General features: G+C 43.3%; 3 protein-coding genes across 3 annotated transcripts; 1 reads left to right on the top strand and 2 right to left on the bottom strand.

The window, feature by feature from the left end:
- Positions 1 to 814: 814 nt before the first annotated feature.
- LOC120896340 lies at positions 815 to 3,887 on the bottom strand. The gene is made up of 3 exons (XM_040300388.1): positions 3,089 to 3,887; positions 2,746 to 2,895; positions 815 to 2,627 (listed from the first exon to the last, which is right to left on the bottom strand). The coding sequence occupies exons 1-3, from the start codon at positions 3,779 to 3,781 to the stop codon at positions 903 to 905; spliced, it is 2,568 nt and encodes an 855-aa protein (XP_040156322.1). The 5' UTR covers positions 3,782 to 3,887; the 3' UTR covers positions 815 to 902.
- Positions 3,888 to 6,576: 2,689 nt separating this feature from the next.
- On the top strand, positions 6,577 to 11,584 carry LOC120894817 (nucleolin-like). The gene is made up of 2 exons (XM_040297652.1): positions 6,577 to 7,591; positions 7,804 to 11,584. The coding sequence occupies exons 1-2, from the start codon at positions 7,201 to 7,203 to the stop codon at positions 8,673 to 8,675; spliced, it is 1,263 nt and encodes a 420-aa protein (XP_040153586.1). The 5' UTR covers positions 6,577 to 7,200; the 3' UTR covers positions 8,676 to 11,584.
- Positions 9,199 to 16,997, bottom strand: LOC120894818 (protein Fer3). The gene is made up of 2 exons (XM_040297653.1): positions 16,086 to 16,997; positions 9,199 to 11,183 (listed from the first exon to the last, which is right to left on the bottom strand). The coding sequence occupies exons 1-2, from the start codon at positions 16,201 to 16,203 to the stop codon at positions 10,435 to 10,437; spliced, it is 867 nt and encodes a 288-aa protein (XP_040153587.1). The 5' UTR covers positions 16,204 to 16,997; the 3' UTR covers positions 9,199 to 10,434.
- Positions 16,998 to 22,027: the final 5,030 nt, after the last annotated feature.

Here is a 22,027-nt window from a genome sequence, read left to right as displayed (position 1 = left end):
TTTCGTTCGAACCTACCACGATAAAGGTTTCTGCACGATATGGGGATTGCTGGTAATCTTTACCCCACCCTCAAGTACACCCTCTCTGCGTGGAACGTTTGAATGAACGCCGGCACCAATACGAGAGCAACAGGTCGGTTTTTGAGGGTTTCGCGCATGACGGAAACGCGGCCAGTGTCGTGTGGCATCGATTTCATCAAACGTTGTTATTATTGCTCGTAAACATATACATTGCGACTCCCACCCGAGATCGAAGGGAGGGGGAGGGGGGGGGGTTAGAGCTACAGCACAGACACACACAAACGCCCGCCCGTCCGCCATTCATACGGATTTCTCACGCAATCTTTACCGTTTGTTTTGTGAGGTCTTCTGTTTAGACGGTTGCTGGCGCGAATTCCGTTCCAATCACAATTGTGGCCTTTTTTGGAGGTGGACAAATGATAAGAATTTTGCGAGCGTCCGTTAGCACCAATTCCTTATAGGGGAACGTTTGATAAGCACAAGGTTGCAAATTTACGATGCGGGGGGCGCGCATTGTCTACAATGGCGCGCGACTATGATAGAGGCGCGTTGCCAATAGGTACAGGCGGAAGATATAATGTGTAGCCTAATTACGTCATTTGTATAGGAAATCAACGGAGATGATTGGGATGAATGGGGTGAAGCACGGCTGAAATTGAAAGTCATGCTGACGACGGTGTTTGCACGCATCGGTTGTGTTAAAAAACGGTTGCGTAGGTCCGCTACATTGCGGTTTGACCATTAGTTATTTAAAACGCTTAAACAAAAACGGTCACGCTAACAAAAAGACACATTTTTTATATAAACTACTATGCAATAGACATTGGTTTATTTACTCCTTGTGTTTACATTGATTCCTTTACTCTCTACAGATTTCTAATTTACAAATTGCCTTTACGTGGCACTCCTCGGTTGCGGAAGTAAGGTAGCAAGACCTTCAGTTGCGTCTTCAGCTCCTCATTGTCAAACATCTGCTTCTGGAAGCGTTGTCCAGCCTCGGTCGACCCTTCAACAACAGCGTCCAGCGAAGCATCGTCCACGTTCGGAACGAGCGCGAACGGCAGTGCCAACAGGGCGCTGATCAAACCACACATTAGCAGATCGTTAAAGTCGACCAGCAGCTGCTGCAGCGTTGGGATGCGCTTCCGGTACCCGAGCAGCACCAGACTGTCCGCCAGCTTTTCCTGATAGTAGCGCAGGAAGTAGTTCAGGTGGGAAAGCTTCAGGTCCGCCCGAACGGAGGAGAACAGGAAGCTGTGCAAATCGACCATCGGCGAGGCCCAGCAGCACATTTGAAAGTCGAGCAGCGTAACGCCGGTGGCCGTCGGTGCGTCTGTGGCACCGGATGCGTAGCTAAACATCACATTGTTCACCCACAGATCGCCGTGATTTAGCACATTGAAACGATCCTCCCGTGGGGCGATAATGGTGGCCAGCTGTTCGAACGCGTCCTTTGCTGCTGCCTTCAGATCGGTGTAGTGGTCGGGCGCCAAAAAGTCCCAGCCCGCCATAAACTCGACCAAACTGTCCAGCATGGGTTGAAACAGTTCCTTGCCCATCGTTTTGAGACTTTCAGTCACCTTCGGCCCGCTGAAGTCACCCGAAAGGGCGTTACCTTGCTCGACAAATACCGCCGAGCTGGCGTGCAGTTTAGCCAGCTGCTCTAGCACCAGCTCGGTATGGTGCTGATCCAAGCCCGCACGACGGTCCGCCATGCGGTAGTTGCCACTGTGTGCCAGATCCTCTAGCACCATCACGTCCGCCGGAATGGCTTCGCACACCTTCAAGCAACGTGGGCTGAAGCGTACGGTCTCGCCCTTATCGTGGTACAATCGCTCGAACGCAGGCAACAGCTCCCGGTACATCTGTATCTCGCGAGTCGAGAAGGCTAGATACGCCGTATGCTCCGCCAGCACACCCTTCGGCGGTGCTTTTACAATCGTCGAGAAGCTCTCCACTACCCCAGTGCCTTGGGTAAGTACGTCGACCTTGGCGCGGTACAGCATCGATGCGTAGTTATCGCCCTTGCTGGTGGCAAGTTCCACGCGTACGTTACGGATGTGTCGTCGCTCGCCGGCCGGGCACGGTCCAAGCTTGGCCGCTACTACGTCGTCGAAAAATCGTCGATCCAGCCACAGCGGCAGGTGGAGTTCGTGATCGCACTCGATCTCGGCCGGACGCTGGCTGCCCAGCTGGTTGATGTCGAATGCGCCGGAATTGTAGAAGTACTCCAGGATCGGAGCCATCTGCTCGACGTACGCCGGTCCGTTGTACATCTTCTGCTTGAACGCGGTCCCGGCGTCGCCCTGGTCGAGCATCAGATCGATCGATGCATTCTCCGTCTTCTCCATCACGCAGATGGGAAACACGGAAAAGGCCGTACTGAGCCCGTACAGCTGCCGCTCGGTGAAATCCGAGTGTAGGTCTTGGAGTGAGGGACGCGCACCGCCGTACTGGAGCAGGGTCAAGTTCTCGGTTAACTGCTCGTAATAGTAACAGATCAAGTGGTCTAGCTCGCGCAGTTTCAGGTTGGCGCGCACCGAGGAAAAGATGAAATAGTGAAGGTCAATTACCGGGGAGCCCCACATGCACATCTGGAAGTCGACCTGCAATCAAGGGTAGTGGGTGTGTGTGTGTGGGTATGATTGCGGGATTAGATAAACCGTTCGGAATTGGCCAATGTCGGATCGTTCAAGTTCGTTAAGGGTTCCTCTTCCTACTTACGAGCGTTATTTCTTTGATCTTGCTGCTGTCGTCGTACTGGAACATCATGTTGTTACACCACATGTCACCGTGGTTTAGCACGTTAAACTTGGCCGGGTCAGGTTTCGTGATGCGTAACATCGCATCAAACATGTCCATGCCCCAACCTTTCTGAAAACACAGAGCGAGAGAGTGAGAGAGGGGAAAGGGAGAGCAATGTACCACAAAATTAGTTCCACAAATTGCACACTGCATGATGGGAGACATTAGAACAAAGTCCTTATGACATCAAATGATCGTACAATTTGTTATTGTTTGCACAGGGTTATGAAGTCATTGCGTTGGTTGCCTTATTTGTACTCACCATAAGCTCTGCGTATAGTTTCCCATTGTTTGGCCATTTGCACATCACATCGTACATGAAACGGTCATGATGTGCCTGGAATTGCTCGAACATGGCGCGGTTCTTTTCCGCGTACATTCCCTCCTTAAACTTCGCATCGTACGGTCCATTCCGCTCGTAGTACACGGCAGAGGCCGCATGGAACTGGGCCAACCGTCGCAGCAACGTGTGGCAGTGCTCGAGATCGAGCCCCTTCTGGCGCTCGGCCATTTGAAAGTCGCGATCCTTCAAATCCTCCATTACGATAATGTCCGTCGGCTCGGTGCAGTGCTTTAGGCAGCGCGGACCAAAGGCAACGTTTACCCCTCGCTCACTGTACAGTGCCTCAAAGGCGGGCAATATTTCCGTGTACACGGCCATCTCCTTCGGGAAGACGTTCATCGACGTGATCATTTCCTCGGAGAGGCCCAACTGCGGCAGCGCCTTAACGATGAGCGAAACGATCTTCGGATCCTGCTCGGCGTTCAGCAGCACCGTCAGCTTCACGCGGTACATGATCGAGACAAAGTTATCACCGGCTTCCGTGGCCGGTCGAACGTCCAGATGCTCGATTCTGAATTCACTTGCCGCAGTGTTGAACGCTTTGGCGATCGCATCAATAAAAAAACTGCTCGTCATCCATTCCGGAATTGAGACGGGTTTCGATGACGCCATCGTTGAGCCGTGTGCCAGAACAAATAGATGCTGGGACAGAACAAAGGGTGGATGCCTTCACAAACGGGAAATCTCTTCAAAACACCGAACCGTTCTAGTCGGATGCTCGCGCATTACTAATTTCAAGCGAGCTGTTTACGCGTGGCGTTGAGTTGCGCGCTCCCCTACCCTGTGAGATACGTTATCTATTTGGTGGAGTGGCGGCATTGAAAACAGGAGCTGAAGTCTTTGTTTTTTTTCGTTTTCCTGTTAGTGTCTTGGTTTTACTTAGTTTTAAGTAATTAAGATATCTGTTGACAATATGTAACACGCCTAAAATAACGTTTATTATTTTTATTAAAATAGCTGCGGCGATTGAAAGAGCGCTAGGGGGATTCGAAATTGCTATTTACAGCTAAGAATAATATCCAATCATGGATTACCCTACCGGGGGCAAAAACCTTGACCGCCTAAAAAATGGAAATAGTTCAATTGTATTAACGACACAACTATAGGGGTTGAAGAAGCATGGCAATAGTACACTTCCTCTTTTGTCTATTTTTGGCGGATAAATATGAAAATATGCAGCTATTAAAACTATATTATCTGTAGTCCTATCCGATAATTTGAACCTATAATTATGCTGTATGTTTTACAAGGGATACAATCTTAAGCTATAGGTATTCTATAAACACTGACGCGGGGTTGGATGTACAATATCCTATCTCTGAGGCGCTCCAACTTCTGCCATGCAGGTTTAGCAAAATTTCTAATGACTGACTAATTTTGCTGTAGCTGTGAATTGTTTTAATGTTGTGCATTGTAAGCCGTGTTGTTCTTTTCATCTAACTGCATTCATTGGTATAAACGCCATGTAAGACCAAAAGTATCACACATATGATATCATCGATACACCGCGCGAAGCAGTTATAGGAGATCAAGCGTTTTATGTTCCTGACAGTTGTTGTTTTTTTAATCATAGGTTTGTTTTTATGAGGTAGCCTGTTCCTTAACTGCATCTTCCCTACTCAGGAAGGGTATGATGTACGGCAGGAGCTGCTTCACCTTACGTTTCCATCGAACTTGGGATCGCTTGTCGATCGCATTAGTACTTGCCTGATACCTTCCGTCTAACATCCTTTAATCATCATGTACTGGTCCTTGAGGTAAAAAGTAAGAAATATTAGTATAATTTTCAACAAGCATGTCTAGAAAAAATACAAGCATATTTTTGATTAAAAACTTTGAACTAAGTTTCCGCAATGTATGCCCTCAATGAATGTGGGCCGCGGCAAATGGTTTTTTCAAACCCAAGTCAGGAAACGGTAAAAAGGTTGGAGAGCACTGCTCTAGTCTACTTTTGCAAAACAAAAAAACGTGCATATAAACTCATCACCATCTTCTTTGGATTCTACTTTTAGGTAACTCATTACTTGCTCGTATCCTGGCAGTACCTGTTTAAAGATTTACTGGCGGCCTTGGCTTTTGGGCTTCAACCGCCATTCTACATTGTGATTATTCTTCTCCTTGGTTTTTGTTGTTACCTGCTTGCTGATCTCTTATGGTCTGGCTTTAGAGTTTTAAGCTTCAATTATGTTAGCATTCAACGCTGTGACTCATGCTTTATCCATTCATCCAGGGGGTGGCAGGAGGTGCAACTGCCACCGTGACTTGATCAAGGAAGGAGGGCGGGGAAGGAGGAACAAACCGATGAAAAAATTCGATCGGAATTTCCACAGGAAAGGGAAGGAATGGTTGTTTGACGTGCCGAACTAACCAGGTCAAGGGATGGGGAGGAAGTGAATGATCATTGGACTATGCCGAACTGATCAGGTCGAGGGTGGGAAAGGATGAGGAAGCGACTGATCGTTGGACTATTCTGAACTGATCGAGTCAGGGTGAGGGGATGAGAAGAGGTCAAGGGGGGAGTTTGCAAATTGACCAACTGCACCAGAGAGCCGCCAAGAGTGTCCAGCTGTAGCTACCGTCAAGGACTATCGAAGGATTCTAGGGCTGTGTCGAGTTGAGGATATGAAATAATTTCGAGTGCGAAAAATTTGCTTTTTCTCCCTAATCTCATTTGCATTTATTTCTGCGCATCCTATGGCCTACAGAGGCATGCGCTTCTAGCGATTGTTATACGGTTACACGGTAACCAGGAACAGTCATAATCTACCATGATGTCTATATTAGTATTGGTTAGTAGTCCTGCAGGTTGCATATCTGCAGGCGGATATTTGCTATAAAACGTACACACATAAAGGATTAGAACTTAATTTCGAAATAAGATTAATTAGAAGAAGAGTGAAATTGGCAGGGAATAAACATTAGCACTTGAAACTTCGGCGAGACAACAACAATTTATGTACGATTGAGAAAGCTTCATCATTGACGATACCGGGATCTGCGGATTTGTATCGCAAGACTGCGGCACACTTTTTCGGGCACACTATCGCACCCCAGGGACATATAACATGACAGCATAAATATTTTTAAATTTTTTTTTTGAGCTACCACTGTTTGGGGCTTGGGAAAGTAATCTGTAACGGCCTTTTATTTGTTTCTATGCGAATTAATTAATGTTGCACACTCTTAAAACATTAAATTTGAAATTTAAAAATGTATGCAGTTAAGTTATATGTCCCTGGGGTGTTAAGTTATATGTCCGAAAAAGTGTGCCGCAGTCTTAAGATACAATTCCGCAGTTCCCGATATCGTCAACGTTTTTACGTATCGTTCCGCAGTCTTGCGATTGACTTCCGCCGATTCATCAAAGTGCACCCTGCAATCGGCTTCCTATTTGCTATTGCAAGGAGTCCTGGTGAAAATCAGCTCTAATTGGCATCCTTCTTTCCAGTTTCGTAAAACTCTTTGGTTGCACGTCCGAAGCAATTTGTTAAATGCCATAAAAAAAATGTTAACATGGAAATTGCTTGTGAAAGAGTGAGGACAGCAACAGGTACAACATTAACAAGCTTTCACGGTCTCCTCAACATACCATCAAAGTTGGTAGAGCGAGAATGCATGTTGTTTTTGTTTTCTGGAAGGGCTCGAATAAGCTGTCGATAGTTTTAAAATGTATTAGTCATTATAATGTAAATCTGAGTATAGAATACGGTTATAGAATGCGGATAGAACCCAGCATAGAACCGCGGTTCTGCTTGCTTGTGTTCTTGATTTGAATAGAGACCGCAGCCTCAGCAAGCAGTATGCCAACTGCACCAACCGGTTTATCCGTGCTGTCACTGTAATGTCATCCCGCTGCAGCGAGGAACTGTAAATAGCAAAGAAAGTGTACCCGTGTTTGCTGCCGCTCGGCACCAAAATTTATCACATTGTATGACGGTCGGGTGTGTTTTAGCGTGTTACCGAGTGCAATACAACGTAGTGCTGGACGCATTCCTATTGGGCAGTGCAGTGTGCGCCTCGTGGTGTGCGAAATGGGCGATATTCTGTGGTCCCCAGCGATGAACGAGCCGTCGACGTCGCAGCCGCAGCTGCCGCGGTTTACCGAAAATGATCAACTGTTCGACGAGCTGCTGGAAAACATCGTGTATGTGGGCAACCTGCCGAAACAGATCATGCTGACCGATCTGATAGAGCTGTTCAAGTACGCCGGCCGGATCGAGCGCGTCGCCTGGTACGGTGAGCATCGTACCGACATCAACACGAAGGTGGCATTCATCCGCTTTCGACACTCGCGGCACGCGAAGGAGGCGGCAAAATGGGACCGGATACGCTACCAAGACTCAATACTCATCGTGATGCAGATATTCAAGGACCAGTGGTTCGACATGAGCGTATCGATAATGGTGCGAAACATACGCGACGGTAGGTAGAAAACGACGAATATGAAGAGTGATCGAGGGAGAGAGAGCGAGAGAGGGAGAGGGAAGATACAGCGGAGGAAAGTCCCCGTATGACAAACCCGCGCGGGTAGTAAGAAGAAGCAGTCTTGTGTCAAATCCCTTCGAAAAGATCGAACTGCCGGCTCACATACCCGTTATTCAACGCTTTCTTTCTTTCCAACCGTCCGATTTTAGATACAACCGACTGGCAGCTGTACGAAGCATTTCGACGGTTTGGCAAAATCTACGGCATACTGATACCGACACACGGTACCGCGTACGTGGGATTTTACTATGAGGCCGAAACACAGTGCGCACTGGAAATGAACAACAACATGTTCAACGGCAACAGGATGCGAGTGGAAATGTTGCGACGGAACCTGCCACTGCAGCAGATCGATATATTCGATATCACGAAGAACGAGGTGCGCCTGCTGCGCGACATGCTGCTCGAGGTGGACGAAAAGCTCGAACAGTTTTACTCGGCGTACGACGAAGCGTTCAACTACTCCTCCAAAGATTACCGCCGGTGGAAGCGGAAGCGGCGCCGCGTAACGCCCCTGCTGAGCGATTCCAGCTCGTCGTCCGAGAGCAGCTCGTCCAGCGTGTCGGAGATATCGAACCGCAGTGCGACCGAGGTGCGGCGCATACTGTGCGGCTCGAACGAGGAGAACCGCTGTCTCGGCATCTTCGGCATGAACCCGGACACGACGGAAAAGACGCTGATGAAGCTGTTCTCCCGCTACGGTCACGTGAAAGACATCAAGCTAATCTACGACGGCAAAACGAACGTGTCGCGCGGCTACTCGTTCATCTACTTCAAGCATGCCAGCGATGCGCGCCGCGCGCAGCGCAAACTGAACGGCACCATGCTGGAGGGGCGCAAGGTGCGGGTCGACTTTAGCCGCAGCAAGCCGCACGAACCGCGGGCCGACCGGCGCAAGCGCGTCTCGCCCACGGTCGCGTCGACCAGTGCGGATCGCTGCTGCCATCGCCGGCATGGCGCCACCCATCACAAGAAGCGCAAAAAGCGTCGCGTCTGCTACTCGTCGTCGGACTCGGAATAATTGTGCGCTACACGACACGGTATCGGGCAAGGCGGAAAGCGGAGCGAACGTGGTCACTGACGGTACTGCTGGAAAGCCAAACTCTCTAACCGCCCATCTTATCAACCTTACCAGTTTTTAGTGTCACGCCAACAGAAAGGACACATCATTATACCAATCCTCCCTCCCCTCTTTTTTTAGTTGCTTATTTTCTATGTGCTTTTAGGCGTGATGTCATCGATTGGTAACAATACCATCATCGTTTGTTTAAGGCAAGCCCTGCACTATCAAAACATCCGGAGACCACATGGTCAATTACCATTTTCTTCAACAACCATCTCAAGATTCATGCGCAACGCTGCATGCACAGCACAACAGCTTCAAACAAACAAACAATCGTTCTTTTCCTTGGCAAATGCCATCCTCCAACTCAAACAGTGTGCAAAGAACGCAAACAAAAGGCAGTAAATTCAGCTTCTATCAAGAACAAAACAGCAGCAACAGCAGCAGCAGCAGCAAGTAATCAGCATCAAACACACTTCAATTCGTAAACGTACAATAGTTTGTATTGTTTATTCGCTGTTTGTCATTTAGTTGAACATTGATAGTACATAGTTTGTTCTGTTCGTTTGCTTAACACCTTCTCTACGAACTTACGCATCTTATTTCCCACCCAGAACTACTTACTCAATTATAACAGCACAATTGAAAACACTTGAAAACAAAACAGTTTAGTAAACAGAGAGAGAGAGAGAGAGAGAAAGAGATAGCGAGATAGATAGGTTCGAGATACCCGAAACCGCAATTCGACGGTTTCAGTTGGAAACTGGATAAAGACAGGACAGATGTATGTTTTGTATGTATGGTTTATATATATAATATATATATATATATATATATGTGTGTGGTAAATCCGCGGTACCAACGAAACAGGAAACTGATGGAAGAGATTGAAATTCTGTTCCGAATACGCACGCAACACATCTCAGACGATGTAGAGAACATTATTTGTGTGGCAAAACACACTCGTGATGGAAAAACTAAACCGCCGCTAAACGAGTAGCGAATGGTGGTACAGTGACCAGTTTGGCACTGTGAACGATAGGAGAGACATAGAAGACACAGAAGAGAGAAGGAGTGAATCGGAAACAAACGTTATTAAGAAAACGTCTTTAACACCTTAAGTGTGGTGTGGCAAGTAATATCCCTTCCTGCGTTGGGAAAGTGCAGTAGGGCGATGGAATGCTTGCAACATAGCATTTGTTATGTACATTAGGTTGTTGGAAGCCCGCTCGAACGGTTTGCATGTCAAAAGCCTCATTGAGGTCTCATTTTACTGCTTAATTACGGAGGAGGATTTAGATTCTAGAGGTAGGAAAGGGATCGAAGTAAAACAAATCGAAACGATGGGACAGTAAACCAAGCCACTGAAGAAAAACTCGTGTGAACAGCTCGAACCACCCTCGGCATCGGGACAGAAATAAGTGATTGATCAAGCGAACTCCTACCCGGAACGTTCGATGTCATAGTGACTGATTAAACGATGCACTTCGATGTGTGTTGTGCCTGCTCGGTAGCAAATGCGTCCATCAACATTTCGTTTATTCGTTGTATTCGTGGAAGTGATGATCGTGGGCCACTCGCGGAACCTGACCTCGCTTCCAACAACCAACAATATTCGACAGTACAGCATCAACGATAAGGTCAATCCACCCAAACCACAACCCGGCTATCCAACTGACGCCACGCCAGTGCCAGACCCAACGGTCGCTCCACGTGCTCAAACCACATGGTGCGGTACGGCTCCGGTGCCGTATGCAGGATGGTATTCGGTACCATTGACGGTGCCCGTGCCGCCTGCAGCAGCAGCAGCAGCGGCCACTGCAGCCGCCGCGGCCGCCGCTCGTTGCAGCGAGGGATGATGCATGTGGTGTGTCGCTGTCGTAGTTGCTCCAGCTGCCACCGAGCCTGCCGGTGCCGTGGCCGATCCATGCAGGCTGTGGTGGGGCTGCGACGGTTGCTGCTGGTGATGTAGGTGCGCATGGTGGTGCGATTGTTGTGGCGGCTGCGACTGCTGATGTTGCGCCGAATGGTTGTTGTGTTGCTGCTGCTGCTGTTGCTGTTGGTGATGATGATGGTGATGCTGGTGATGGTGATGGTGGGGGGCGTGATGGGCGGTCGTCGCCAGCACACCCGGGTATAGCTCGGGCGAACGACCGTCGTGGGTGGGCGTGCCGGCCAGCAGCTCCGACATGAAGCCAATGTACGTTATCGCCAGGCGCAGTGTTTCGATGCGCGACAACCGTTTCTCGTACGCGAAGGTGGGCACTTTGCGGCGCAGCTTGTCGAACGCTTCGTTCAGGTTGAACATGCGGCGCCGTTCGCGTATGTTGGCTGCGCGCCGCTGTGCCATCGACGCTACCCGGCGGCGCGTTTTCTTTGTCGACCCACTGGACGGTGCTGGTTGTGCGCCACGTGGCGAAAGCCGCTGGCTGACAAAGCTGCCGACCTGCTGCCGGGGCCAGATAGCTGTAAGAAATGAAAAAGAAACAAAATAACAGGAAAGAAATTTAAAATCCGAAAGTCAAATGCCGCTGCACTGTGCTGTGTGTGCGTGTGTGTAACGTTCAATGTTTCTTCCTCCCATCAATTTCCAACACACGTACGACAGTGGCAAACATTATCAATAGCCATGGCTGTGGTTCTCAAACACAAAGCAAAGATCAGCATCAAATCAGCGATCCACACGCGCTTTTTTACATCATCTCCAACCGTCCCACGCATGGTACAACGTTCAAACGAGCAGATCAACGCAGAGTCATCGTCAATGTACAATGAATGTCAAACCTACTGTATGCATCCATTTATGAAAAACTGTTTAAAAAGAGAACCATTAAACGCGATACTGTATAGTAACGAACGAGTTGTAAGTGGTGATTGTGTGTGTTTTTTCTTCCTCTTCTTTCCCTGCGAGATCAATGCCCGGAGAGTTGCATGAGCAAGGCCGAAATTCCTCATACTATCAATCGAAATCCTGGATCCTGGTCGACGGTCTTCTAAACTGCATTTCAATGTCTGCCCCTATCAAAATTTAGCTTTAGCTTCAAGTGGAGCACTATTCATCAAAGGAAGGATCTTCATGTGCAATGGGTTGTTTTAACAACACATCCAACCACAACGATGCCTCCGTTTCAAACGATCAATCGAGCGTTCGCTCCTCAATTAATTCAAATCAATAATGTTCATCCCGATCTTGGTAGTCCAACATGTTGGTGAAACCATCAGCTGATTCGGAATGTCGCCGGTATGTAATTGGCATCATTTGGGAAAATCGTATCATCTCACTTTTCACGTTTTCATTTTCTAAACATTTAATTTTCGTTGATGATTTTCCAAATTTATGATTTTAAATGTATGGTCATTTACAAAGCGGCTCGAACATTCACTTACTATTTTTTTAGAACTATTCTTTTTTACTAGAAGCAACGGTGAGATGTAAATCTAGTCAAAAATATTGTAAGGGATGAAAATTGCCACTAAACAGGTAAGTATGAAGTACTGCATAATGCTGATGGATTAATTAATAGAACAGTTTTAAACTTCGAAATGTTATCATTGTAAAGCTTATCATCAAAACTAACTTTAATGTTTCCGTCGGCTTAATATATATACGGCCGTGGACTAATATATATTGGGCCAATGTGAAGAAATCTACATCAACAACAAATATCCATAGTAGTCATAAATAATTTATATTACTTATAAAGATTATATCTCGCTTATAACTACACTAATCTTTTAATATTATTTAACTTCTTGATTTGATTATATACTTGAATTTCTGTTTTGCTTAACAGAGAGTGAATTATTGAATGTTTAAATGATCAGAAGTAAAACGTACTGTTTACTTTTGAACTTTGCTCATTTTGTGTGTAGACATTCAACTAGAATGATTATTTTTAATATAAAACAATGACAGAAATATTAGCACAAGCGCATTTTTCCAAAAATGGTTTGTTACTGTTTTTTATCCATTATTGCGATGAGCTATTATTGCGATGAAAAGCTATTATTGCGATGAGATCACCCTCCATGTAATTATTATCCTAATAATTTACTAGCACTTGCAAATTTACTATCAAAAGTCATTGCTAACTTATGGTAAGTATATATAATTTCATTCATATTATTCATCATTTTTTATTCCATACTGAATTTTGCACTAAGCTTGGAGAATTGTGTTATTTTAAATGGCTTGGTGTGTGTGTGTGTTTGATGTCATGTATAGTATACACTTTATTTAAAAAAATAAATACTGATTTACACCAAGTACATTCCTTTTAGTACAATCTTTATACGTAAGTGGTAATTTCACACGCACCGAGTCCGTGGTAGAGGGCTAAACGTACTGGGTCCCACACAGGAATGGAGCGAATCCCCCATGCCGACGGACTTTGGAATCCTCTCTAATGTGTACAGGTTACAGATTAGTTGTTAACAGCTTTTAGGGCTTTTCAATGTTCTCATAATTTTATGACACTTTCTTAAGTCTTTCTATTGGTAAGTGAACTTTATATGATGGGAATTGGATTCTATAGGAAGGTGGCATAGAGTCCTAATAAGAAAATGATCAAACCATTCCTATTGGAATCATGATAAAAAGCTAACTAGAAAGAAAATGTTTAAATAAAAACGGTTCACCAGTACAAAAATCACATAGCGACCAAACTGTCACTAATTCTTGAAAAAGCAATAATGTTTTTAAAAGAGTGATTTTATAATGGATTGAATTTTTATATCACTTTATACACAACTGTAGGATCGTAAATGTTGCTAACGATGATTGAAAATGACAGCAAAACATCATTTAACGTGGGATCAATGTCGGTGTCGCATCAATTAATTGTCATGTATCACTCAGTTTGGGAATGCCACCTCATTCGGCCCAATGTATGAAAACTCCGCATCATTCATACATATTATGAGCAAACTTTAATGACACATTTTGTCATTTTTGTGATGCTTTCAATGCTAAAGATACTGTCATAATGAACTGAATAATGACGAATAATATTTACTACTATTGTGAATCAAGTGAAAATTATGCTTCCGGTCTCTAATCGTAGAAATATTGAGAAGAAACAATCGGTTTTTGATATATGCATAAATTACATAACTATTTTATGGTGTAAATAATTTTTATATAATTATAAACCTTTACTTTTTGAACTGTGTTATTTTTTATTTCTTTTAATTACTTATTATAATGAACAAAAACGGAAATTATAGAATATTTCAAAGATCTCAGAAAATGCGTTCTGTCCATTGAAGGTTGCTGCTAAAACATCTAAATCGCTAAAGAGGAATGTTGTTCCAATTTTTACTTTGGTTGTTCAAATCGAGGAACAACAGTTAAATAAACGACCATAATGCACTGCATAATGCCTCTGGATGATAATAATATTTAAATCATTTAGAAATGAGGTACTCAAAATGCTATTGCTTGTTTAAAAGCAATAGTTACTTTTAATCTTCCATTTACATGGCCAAATTATGGATAAATTTGATCTCATGCTTTTCCTTGTAGACTCCGGTCTGTTTTGTTAATATTTCCTATAAATTGTCCGTAGAGTCAAAGAACGTGGAGTCGAAAAAAAAAAAACAAGTAATTTAACATTTAAAGCCTTCAACACAAAACGCATGCTTTTTTCCACAAGTTGTATCCGTCATTATCATCTAAACCAGCGATTGGCTAACTTTTGAGGTAAAGTGCAAACTTTAATAAATAATCTAAAGCCGCGGGCCAGGAGAATGCAGTATTATTTGCACGTAAATTATTACAAATTATACAAATCATTACCCCCGAGATCGAGCATATTGATTAGTCCGTCAATCTGATAAATAAGTTTGGAAAAGTTCGAGCATTACGATAATTTAATTTGGAATACTTCGACGGTATAAACAGTTATACTAAAAGATCAGTCATTTGTATACGAATTGGCTCTTCCTATCTTTCAACTGCTGGTAAAGTAAAGTAAAGCCCTTTTGAAAGGCAATCTTTATCACAGACCTGGTATACTGGCGTACTCTCACTCACTCAATGTTTTGTAATAGAGCAAAATTCGCAAAAATGTACAAATAGCCAAAAGCTCGTAAGTAACATTGAATAAGTATTTATCATAAAAAGTAAACGTTAATATCAATTTGTACAGATTACATCTTCAAATAAATATAGTGCTTGGTTCGGTTCATATATTACAAAATCGTAGTGTAAGGGTGCTTGAAATATTGATAAAACTATAAATTGATAAGTCTCTAAATTGATACTTAAGCTTTTAGATACTGTTTTGTCATAGTTTTGTGGTCATTTTCGGTCATTTGCTTAATGATGAACTATAACACAATTATAGTTATTGTAAAATTTATACAAAAGAAACTATGTTATACACTTTTGATGATGATCATTTGGTTTGATTGATATAGAATTGCCTTATCGACAAATAACACACCTTTGACCTTGTTGGCACGATATAGACCAGGTGTATTTTAATAAAAGGTTGCAACGAAGGATTTTTTTTCATTTAAAAAATGTTTTCTATTTAACTTCAAATTAAATACAGTCTTTCCCCGAGATACGCAAATAATGCGTTCCAGGGAAATTCGCGTAATTCGGATTTTTGCGTCGAATATCATGTTTTTGAGCCAAAATATGAATGATGAAAAGTTATTTATGATTAAATTCTATAATTTAATGTTGACTCAATTCATACATTTTGTATAGAAAATTCGGTAAATTCTGTGTATTTAATGATTTCAAACATTTAGCAATACTGCGATTTATTTTGAATTTGGCAATTGTTGGAGGAAATTGTACCTATTTGAATTGTATCTGTCAGAACTAAAAATTCGCGTAACTCGACTGTCGCGTAACTCAGGGAAAGACTGTAGAAAGGTTTAAAAATTAAAGTTATTTCATTCATATATTCTCAATGTGTTTTCCCATAGTCACGTTAAACACTTAAAAACATCACAAAATTCCACCAACTACTAAAACCAGTTTAGTAGCTCCTTCTTGATAAAACTAAAATGAGTTAGCCTATCAGTTAATGAATTGAAAGCACCAGCATTGACCTAACTCATTTGATAATAAGTTATGAGATCGTGTAAGATGTTTATCGAAACGATTTTTATCAAATAATCAGACTATCGGAAAATAAATAAAATCATTTCCAGACTAAACCATAACTCACTATACTTGAAAAGTAACTTTGAATAATAACTTAATCTTTGAAACACAATCAACACCACTCAAGTCAATAGATTTCACCAACATCTTTGCAGATTTATTCCAGCAACGCCTTAGAAACCACGTATCCTTGCAGGTAATGTGTTGTTAAGGTTGTAAACAAATAGTTACGCGTAGTAGTTTACCTAAATCTGCACACGGAAAGCCGGCCATCAGCTCCGGATAGTGTACCATCGGTGACGGGGCTTCCTGGCCCCAGATTGGCGTAAAGGGTGCCACATCCGGCGGAAACGGTGGTTCCATTCCGGAAACGTTGTGATATTGTTCCAATGTTGTGTAGACCTTTTTGTTCAATAAAATCCGTTTTGCCCGTTTTTGTTTTGAACAATTTGTTTCGCTATTTTTCACATTAATTTACACTTTGCGGAAACTTTCGTTCGAACGGATTTCCATGTATAAAACTTCTTAGCACACTCAACACCACTAAACGTTCCAGCCACTGCTCTGGTCTCCGGACAGAGGCCTCAAACTGTGTGTCCCACACCGAACGAACGTCGCGGACCGACTGGCGGATGCTGCAGACAGAGAATTTAATATTCCAAATCCGGAACAGAAGGCCCCTGTGCCGTGTTTCGGTGGATTTGGTGTGTGGTGTGGCTGAGGGGAGGAAAATCACCACGAACGGTAGCATTATTTTTAATATCCTTGCATCTGTGTGAACCGTCGTCTCGTCTCCTTTCCGGAGGCTCGCAAAACTTTTCCCCGGGGTTACGGCAGTTTTCCACTGCATCGTTGTAGTACCACGATTGGTGCGAGTGGTAGCAGCTTGCACGAATGGTTCTTTCCTTCACTCTGCCACCGCATCAACCATCCGCAGCAGCAGCAGCAGCAGCAAATCGAACGCAAAGGGAGTCGAAATTTTCCAACCCACAACGCTATGGTATCACATTGGCCGGGGCAGGGCAGAGGCAAACTTTTCCCTCTGGAGCGAGACGGCGAGATTCGGTTATTACTGGAAATGGGAACTAAGGGGTAAGAAAAAATCACAAAAACCAAACAAAATGAGATTTCTGAAGGAATGCCCGGTCGGTGGTAGTGGCAAAGCCTCCCTTAAGATCTCCCTTGGAAGGGCTTCGAAACGTGTAGTAAGCGGAATGTTTGTTATTTCCCAAACAACCGCACACATACACACTGGAAGGACACCGTGCTTCCATCATGGTGCCATGGTTACCGGCAGCCAGCTGGCTCCGCCCATCGAGGATGGGTAACAGATTTCGGCGACCAATCATAGGAAACATGTTGCACCGGCACACGGAGCAGGCGTCAGGTTGTGCCGCAGCGGGTCCTTGTTGTTCATGGCACGGATGGGTTCGGACGAATGGTGCCAAGTGCGTCAGCGCGTACCCGCGCAAGTGGAGTGACAAGGACGACAAGGGGATACAGCATCATGCCGCCCCAGGACGAGATGGCACCCCGTCAGCCGGGACAGTAACACATTACAGGGCGCTGGTAACATGTGCCATGGAGCTGCCCAGGACTGGTGCGGCATGTGGCCACAGTTGCCACAGGAAGAAAGGAAAATCGATGCCGTGCCCATTCGGGTGGAATGCAAAATGGTACCGGTGGATTAAAATTTAATTTCACTCGGTCGCCATTCGACGGACGATGCTGTAAAAGTGGATAATATATTTAAACTGTAGATTAGTCGAAGCAAATGGAGCACACTATTGGTGACTTTTAGTAATGCCCTCGGGTGGCTATCAATTACCACACAGATCACTACTTTATTCGCGATTATTGGCAACGATAACAGTTGTTGAATTAATCTGACCTAGAACAATTGTCCGATGAGACAAACCTATTAAGATTTTTCTATGCAATTGGATTAAATGATAATCTTACCTTTTATAATTGAACTACACATTCTGCACTATACTTAGGGCCAATAAATTAGATCTAGTAGCCATTTAAATTTGCTATTGGCCGACATTAAGATTGTCATTCAGTTAAAGTATGGAACGTGGAAAACAGCTGAGCCCTGCTCTGAGCAGGAAATAGGCCAAATTGATGTTGAAAGATCTGTGCAAGTTATTAACAACTAAGACAACAACTAACAACTAAGATCCAAGTGCTTATGGCCAAAGGAAGTCAACTTAGCACCCAGAAAAAACTATCCCTGAGAGATAAAGGAGGAGAAGTTGTAGCAGATTCAAACTCAACCAAGTGATGTTTCACTAATCAAACACGAATTAGCATTGAATTTTAGCAAAACAATAGTGTGGTGAACGCTCGGGCAAGAGAAAAAATGAAGTGATTCACACAATTCGCCAGATTTGAGACATAAACAATGGTATTTATCAAAACACAATTTTGGAGGTGGTTCTATAGGGCAGGTAAAGACGGACACCTTAAGTAAAATGGAATTTAGGAATTAATTAGGAATAGGCTAATTTAGGAATTATAAGCGCCAGCTCTAACACCTCGAAGAAGGCATAATCTAAAGCATTATTGAAATATCGGGCACTAACAGCTGACGTTGCACCAGCTTACAGAACAATAGTCTCAAAGTCTTTTAGGAAATTACTCCGCGAGAAGTCCACGACCACAGCATGTTTCAAAGACTTGTTAGCAGGTGAGGCCATTTTTCCATCTGAGATTGAACTTTTTGATATTTGTAATCCCATAGAATCTCTCATCTATTCCTAAACGATTTCATATAAATGCTTCCTCTTTTTGTTTATTAAAATTGTCCAAGTCGTGACTAGATATCAGGTTTCGTGAAGTGCCTCACCAGCGCGAGCGAGTAATAGTATAACGAAATGCTGCTATTTTGCCCGGTGTTTCATTTCTTGCTTATTTCAATACTTTGATGTCAGGATTCATGAACCCCAACAAAAAAAAAAAGATGTTGTTGTTTCATTCTCGTTCTTTCGCCAATTAATTAAAATTTCCAAAAATATAAACAATGCAAGTTACAGAGCTTATGATCGACAGTAGTCAAGTTAGATCCACAAGGATGCGCACGACTGAAAATTTGTTTCGTTCGTGAATATAAACAATTTTGCATATATTATGCCAAAAATGTTCTCAAATGTGTTGCAAGTTTGGATGCTGCATTGTAGAATTATTCAAAAATGGCCTATTTCATGCATTTTTGAGAAGTGTCCATCTTACCCCCAGTGTCCGTCTTTACCTACCTTCCCCTAATAATATAGAGTGCATTTAGCATAGCTAAAATGAGTTGATGGTTATTCCAATACCGATGGACAGTGTTACGTACATCCATGTCCTTGACAAAACTTTAAACCTTACTTGAACATGTACAACAACAATCAAATTATATTTCAACAAAGCAACGCTTCCACACATTTCGATTGTCAAATAGCTCTATCGACTCATTTTGCATCGATATCTAGCGATACTCTACGGGTTGTTCAGCCTCCGGGTTGACCAGCGCTGGTCAGTCTGACCCTATGTTCCGCATGTCAGCTGAATTCAGCACTGTTCCGGATTGATTTCGCCCTGTATTTTGTGTACTGTTACCCATGTGAATTAGACCATAAGTCCTGTTGAAGACTGACTATACTGCTATGGCACCTTTTTTGGACAGGCTTGTTGGAAATTCCTATTGCATTTGTTCAACAAGGGTGCTAGAGAGTCTAATTCCCATTACAATAAGTTCATTTCATCTAAGAAAGAGTCAATATAGTTTCCCACAGCTATGAGAACTCCTGGAAAACCCTGTAAGTCACTGAAAAGAAACACTTTTTGTGCCAAAGAAAAAGAAAAAAAAACTATCCAAATACTTAAGATAACGTTAATTAAGATAACTTAAGATAACTTAAATGTAAAAACATATTTAAATTCAAAAATTAATCGTACAGCAGTGGATCCTTGAGGTCATAATATAATTTTTGTGAGTAAAGAGACGCTGATATTCTCTGATTATCTAAAAACAATGAAAACTGTCTATTTTGGTCGATAAGTGTGCCGTAAATATGATAATAATAACAGTTGGAAGGAATGAATGATAAAACGTTCAATATCGTTTACACGGCGCTCAATTCGATGTGTGAAAACCATATGGAAATACCAACTTGTGAACAGGATGTGCTATGAAACAAAACTTTTCCAATCCTGGGTTAATTTAATTTTTTAAAGTACATATTTCTTCATTCAGCCGGTCTCGTAGTACAGTCGTCAGCTCGTACGACTTAACAACATGCCCGTCATGGGTTCAATCCCCAAATAGACCGCGCCGCCATACGTAGGATTGACTATCCTGCTATGGGGGGGAATCAATTAGTCACTGAAAGCCAAGCCCACGAGTGGGTACAGGCAGGCCTTGACCGACATCGGTTGTTGAGCCAAAGAAGAAGAAGAAGAAATTTCTTCATTATGTTGGGGTTTATTAATATTTTATGATGCGTCTAATCGCACGAATTAAATAAGGCAATCACCATATTAATTTCATACAGGATAAAACAATTTTGAATCTTTACAAATCGTTAGTTATCTTGCTAACCAGTAACAAGTGGAGATCTCTGTCTAATTTAGAATCTAGTTTGTAATATTCTCTATAGATGAAATTTGATTGCTTTTAATATAGTTTGCCATAAAAATGTTCATTATACAAATAGCAAACAAATCCTATATACACATTTCATCAAACGTACCAACACAGGAGACCATCTAACGAAATACAACGTAGAAACAAGTATGAGAGAAAACGACAAATTTATTCCAAGGCAGTTGTTTAATTAACCGAAACTCAAATCAAAAATCAAAAATCAAAAATTACAAAACACATTATTCATAAATAATTCAAGTTAGATATCATGCTTTTTTTATTGGCAAATTATATTTAAACGTTGTTAAACGGATCTACAGGCTACGAACTGAGCAAACATAAGCATTCTAAGCTGGATTAGCCAAATTACTATTGGAATTGCCTACCATCTACTTTGGTATTGTTGATTGCCATTGAGATCACATACCACACTAAACTGTGGCTAGTTTTTGTTTTGTCATTCACTTTAAAGTGGCTTTCAAATTCATCAAGGGGCGCCCCGGAGAGATGTTGTCCATTTAAAAGCTGTAAAACTTCAGTTAAGCACAAAAGGCTTATGACACAACAGTAATTTCATATGTGCAGAAAATAACAGATTAATAGGAATCTACACCCCGATCAGCACCCTCATAGAAGCAAGCCCCTTGTCGTTCTGAATCCTTTGCCAATTGGATTACGGGGCACAACAGCACACAACCATAGTAGGGAAGGACAGGGAGTGAGCAAAGTGTGGAATGCTTCTATAGGCAACGGGAACAAAAAAAAGGAGCAACATCCCTGCCTACTGGGCTTGTTTTTACCGCAGCAATTAGACACAGATTTGTCATCGGTATGACACTTTATTAATTTTGTGCCCACCCTTCAGTCGGCCAATGTTTAGCGACAGGGCCGGAAGTATCGAATCCTCCGTGTCCACTGGTAGGGTGTCGAGAGCCTGCAAACAAACATCCTTTCTAACAGGGTCCGTTTTTCCAGCGGAGAAAAACACAAACGCACACCCTACTACCCGGTTGTCTATCGAACGCCAGCCAAAGTCAACCGAATTAGCCGTCAAGGGGACGGAAGGGGTGATGGGCGAGGTGAGTTTGTCTTGTGCACCCCCTATAGTTGTCCTACACCTGACACTGATCTTTTAATATCCTGTTACAGAGTAACTTGGTCCCTTCCCGTCGGTGGCGTCCCTCTCCTGGCAAATGTTGAAGCAATTGGGCTCGCTTGACTAGGCGTTGAATTGAATCATATTTTTAATATAGAAAAAAACCGGCATTCAAGCAATCTTCCATCCCAACCAACGTCATAAGTCATATTTAATTTGTCCCTACCCTCGACCGTACCGCGTCATAATGCGTCATAACTGGATGCAATGAGAAACAAATTGGTTATGCTGATTTTACGGCTCGTTTTCTACCGTTTTCCGCGAGGGGGCGATAGGACACACATCCCGTGTGTCAGGTGCGCTATTTCACAAGTTACTGTACTACTGGCCCGCCATAGGCCATAGTGGAGGATACATCATTTAGTGATGCCCTTCGTATTGAGGTCACTTTCCAGCTGCGG

This window comes from Anopheles arabiensis, chromosome 2 (assembly GCF_016920715.1).
Source record: "Anopheles arabiensis isolate DONGOLA chromosome 2, AaraD3, whole genome shotgun sequence".
In the NCBI taxonomy this organism is placed as follows: domain Eukaryota; kingdom Metazoa; phylum Arthropoda; class Insecta; order Diptera; family Culicidae; genus Anopheles; species Anopheles arabiensis.
The sequence above is the reverse complement of the archived record's forward strand: the minus strand, read 5'-3'. Positions and strand labels throughout refer to the sequence as shown.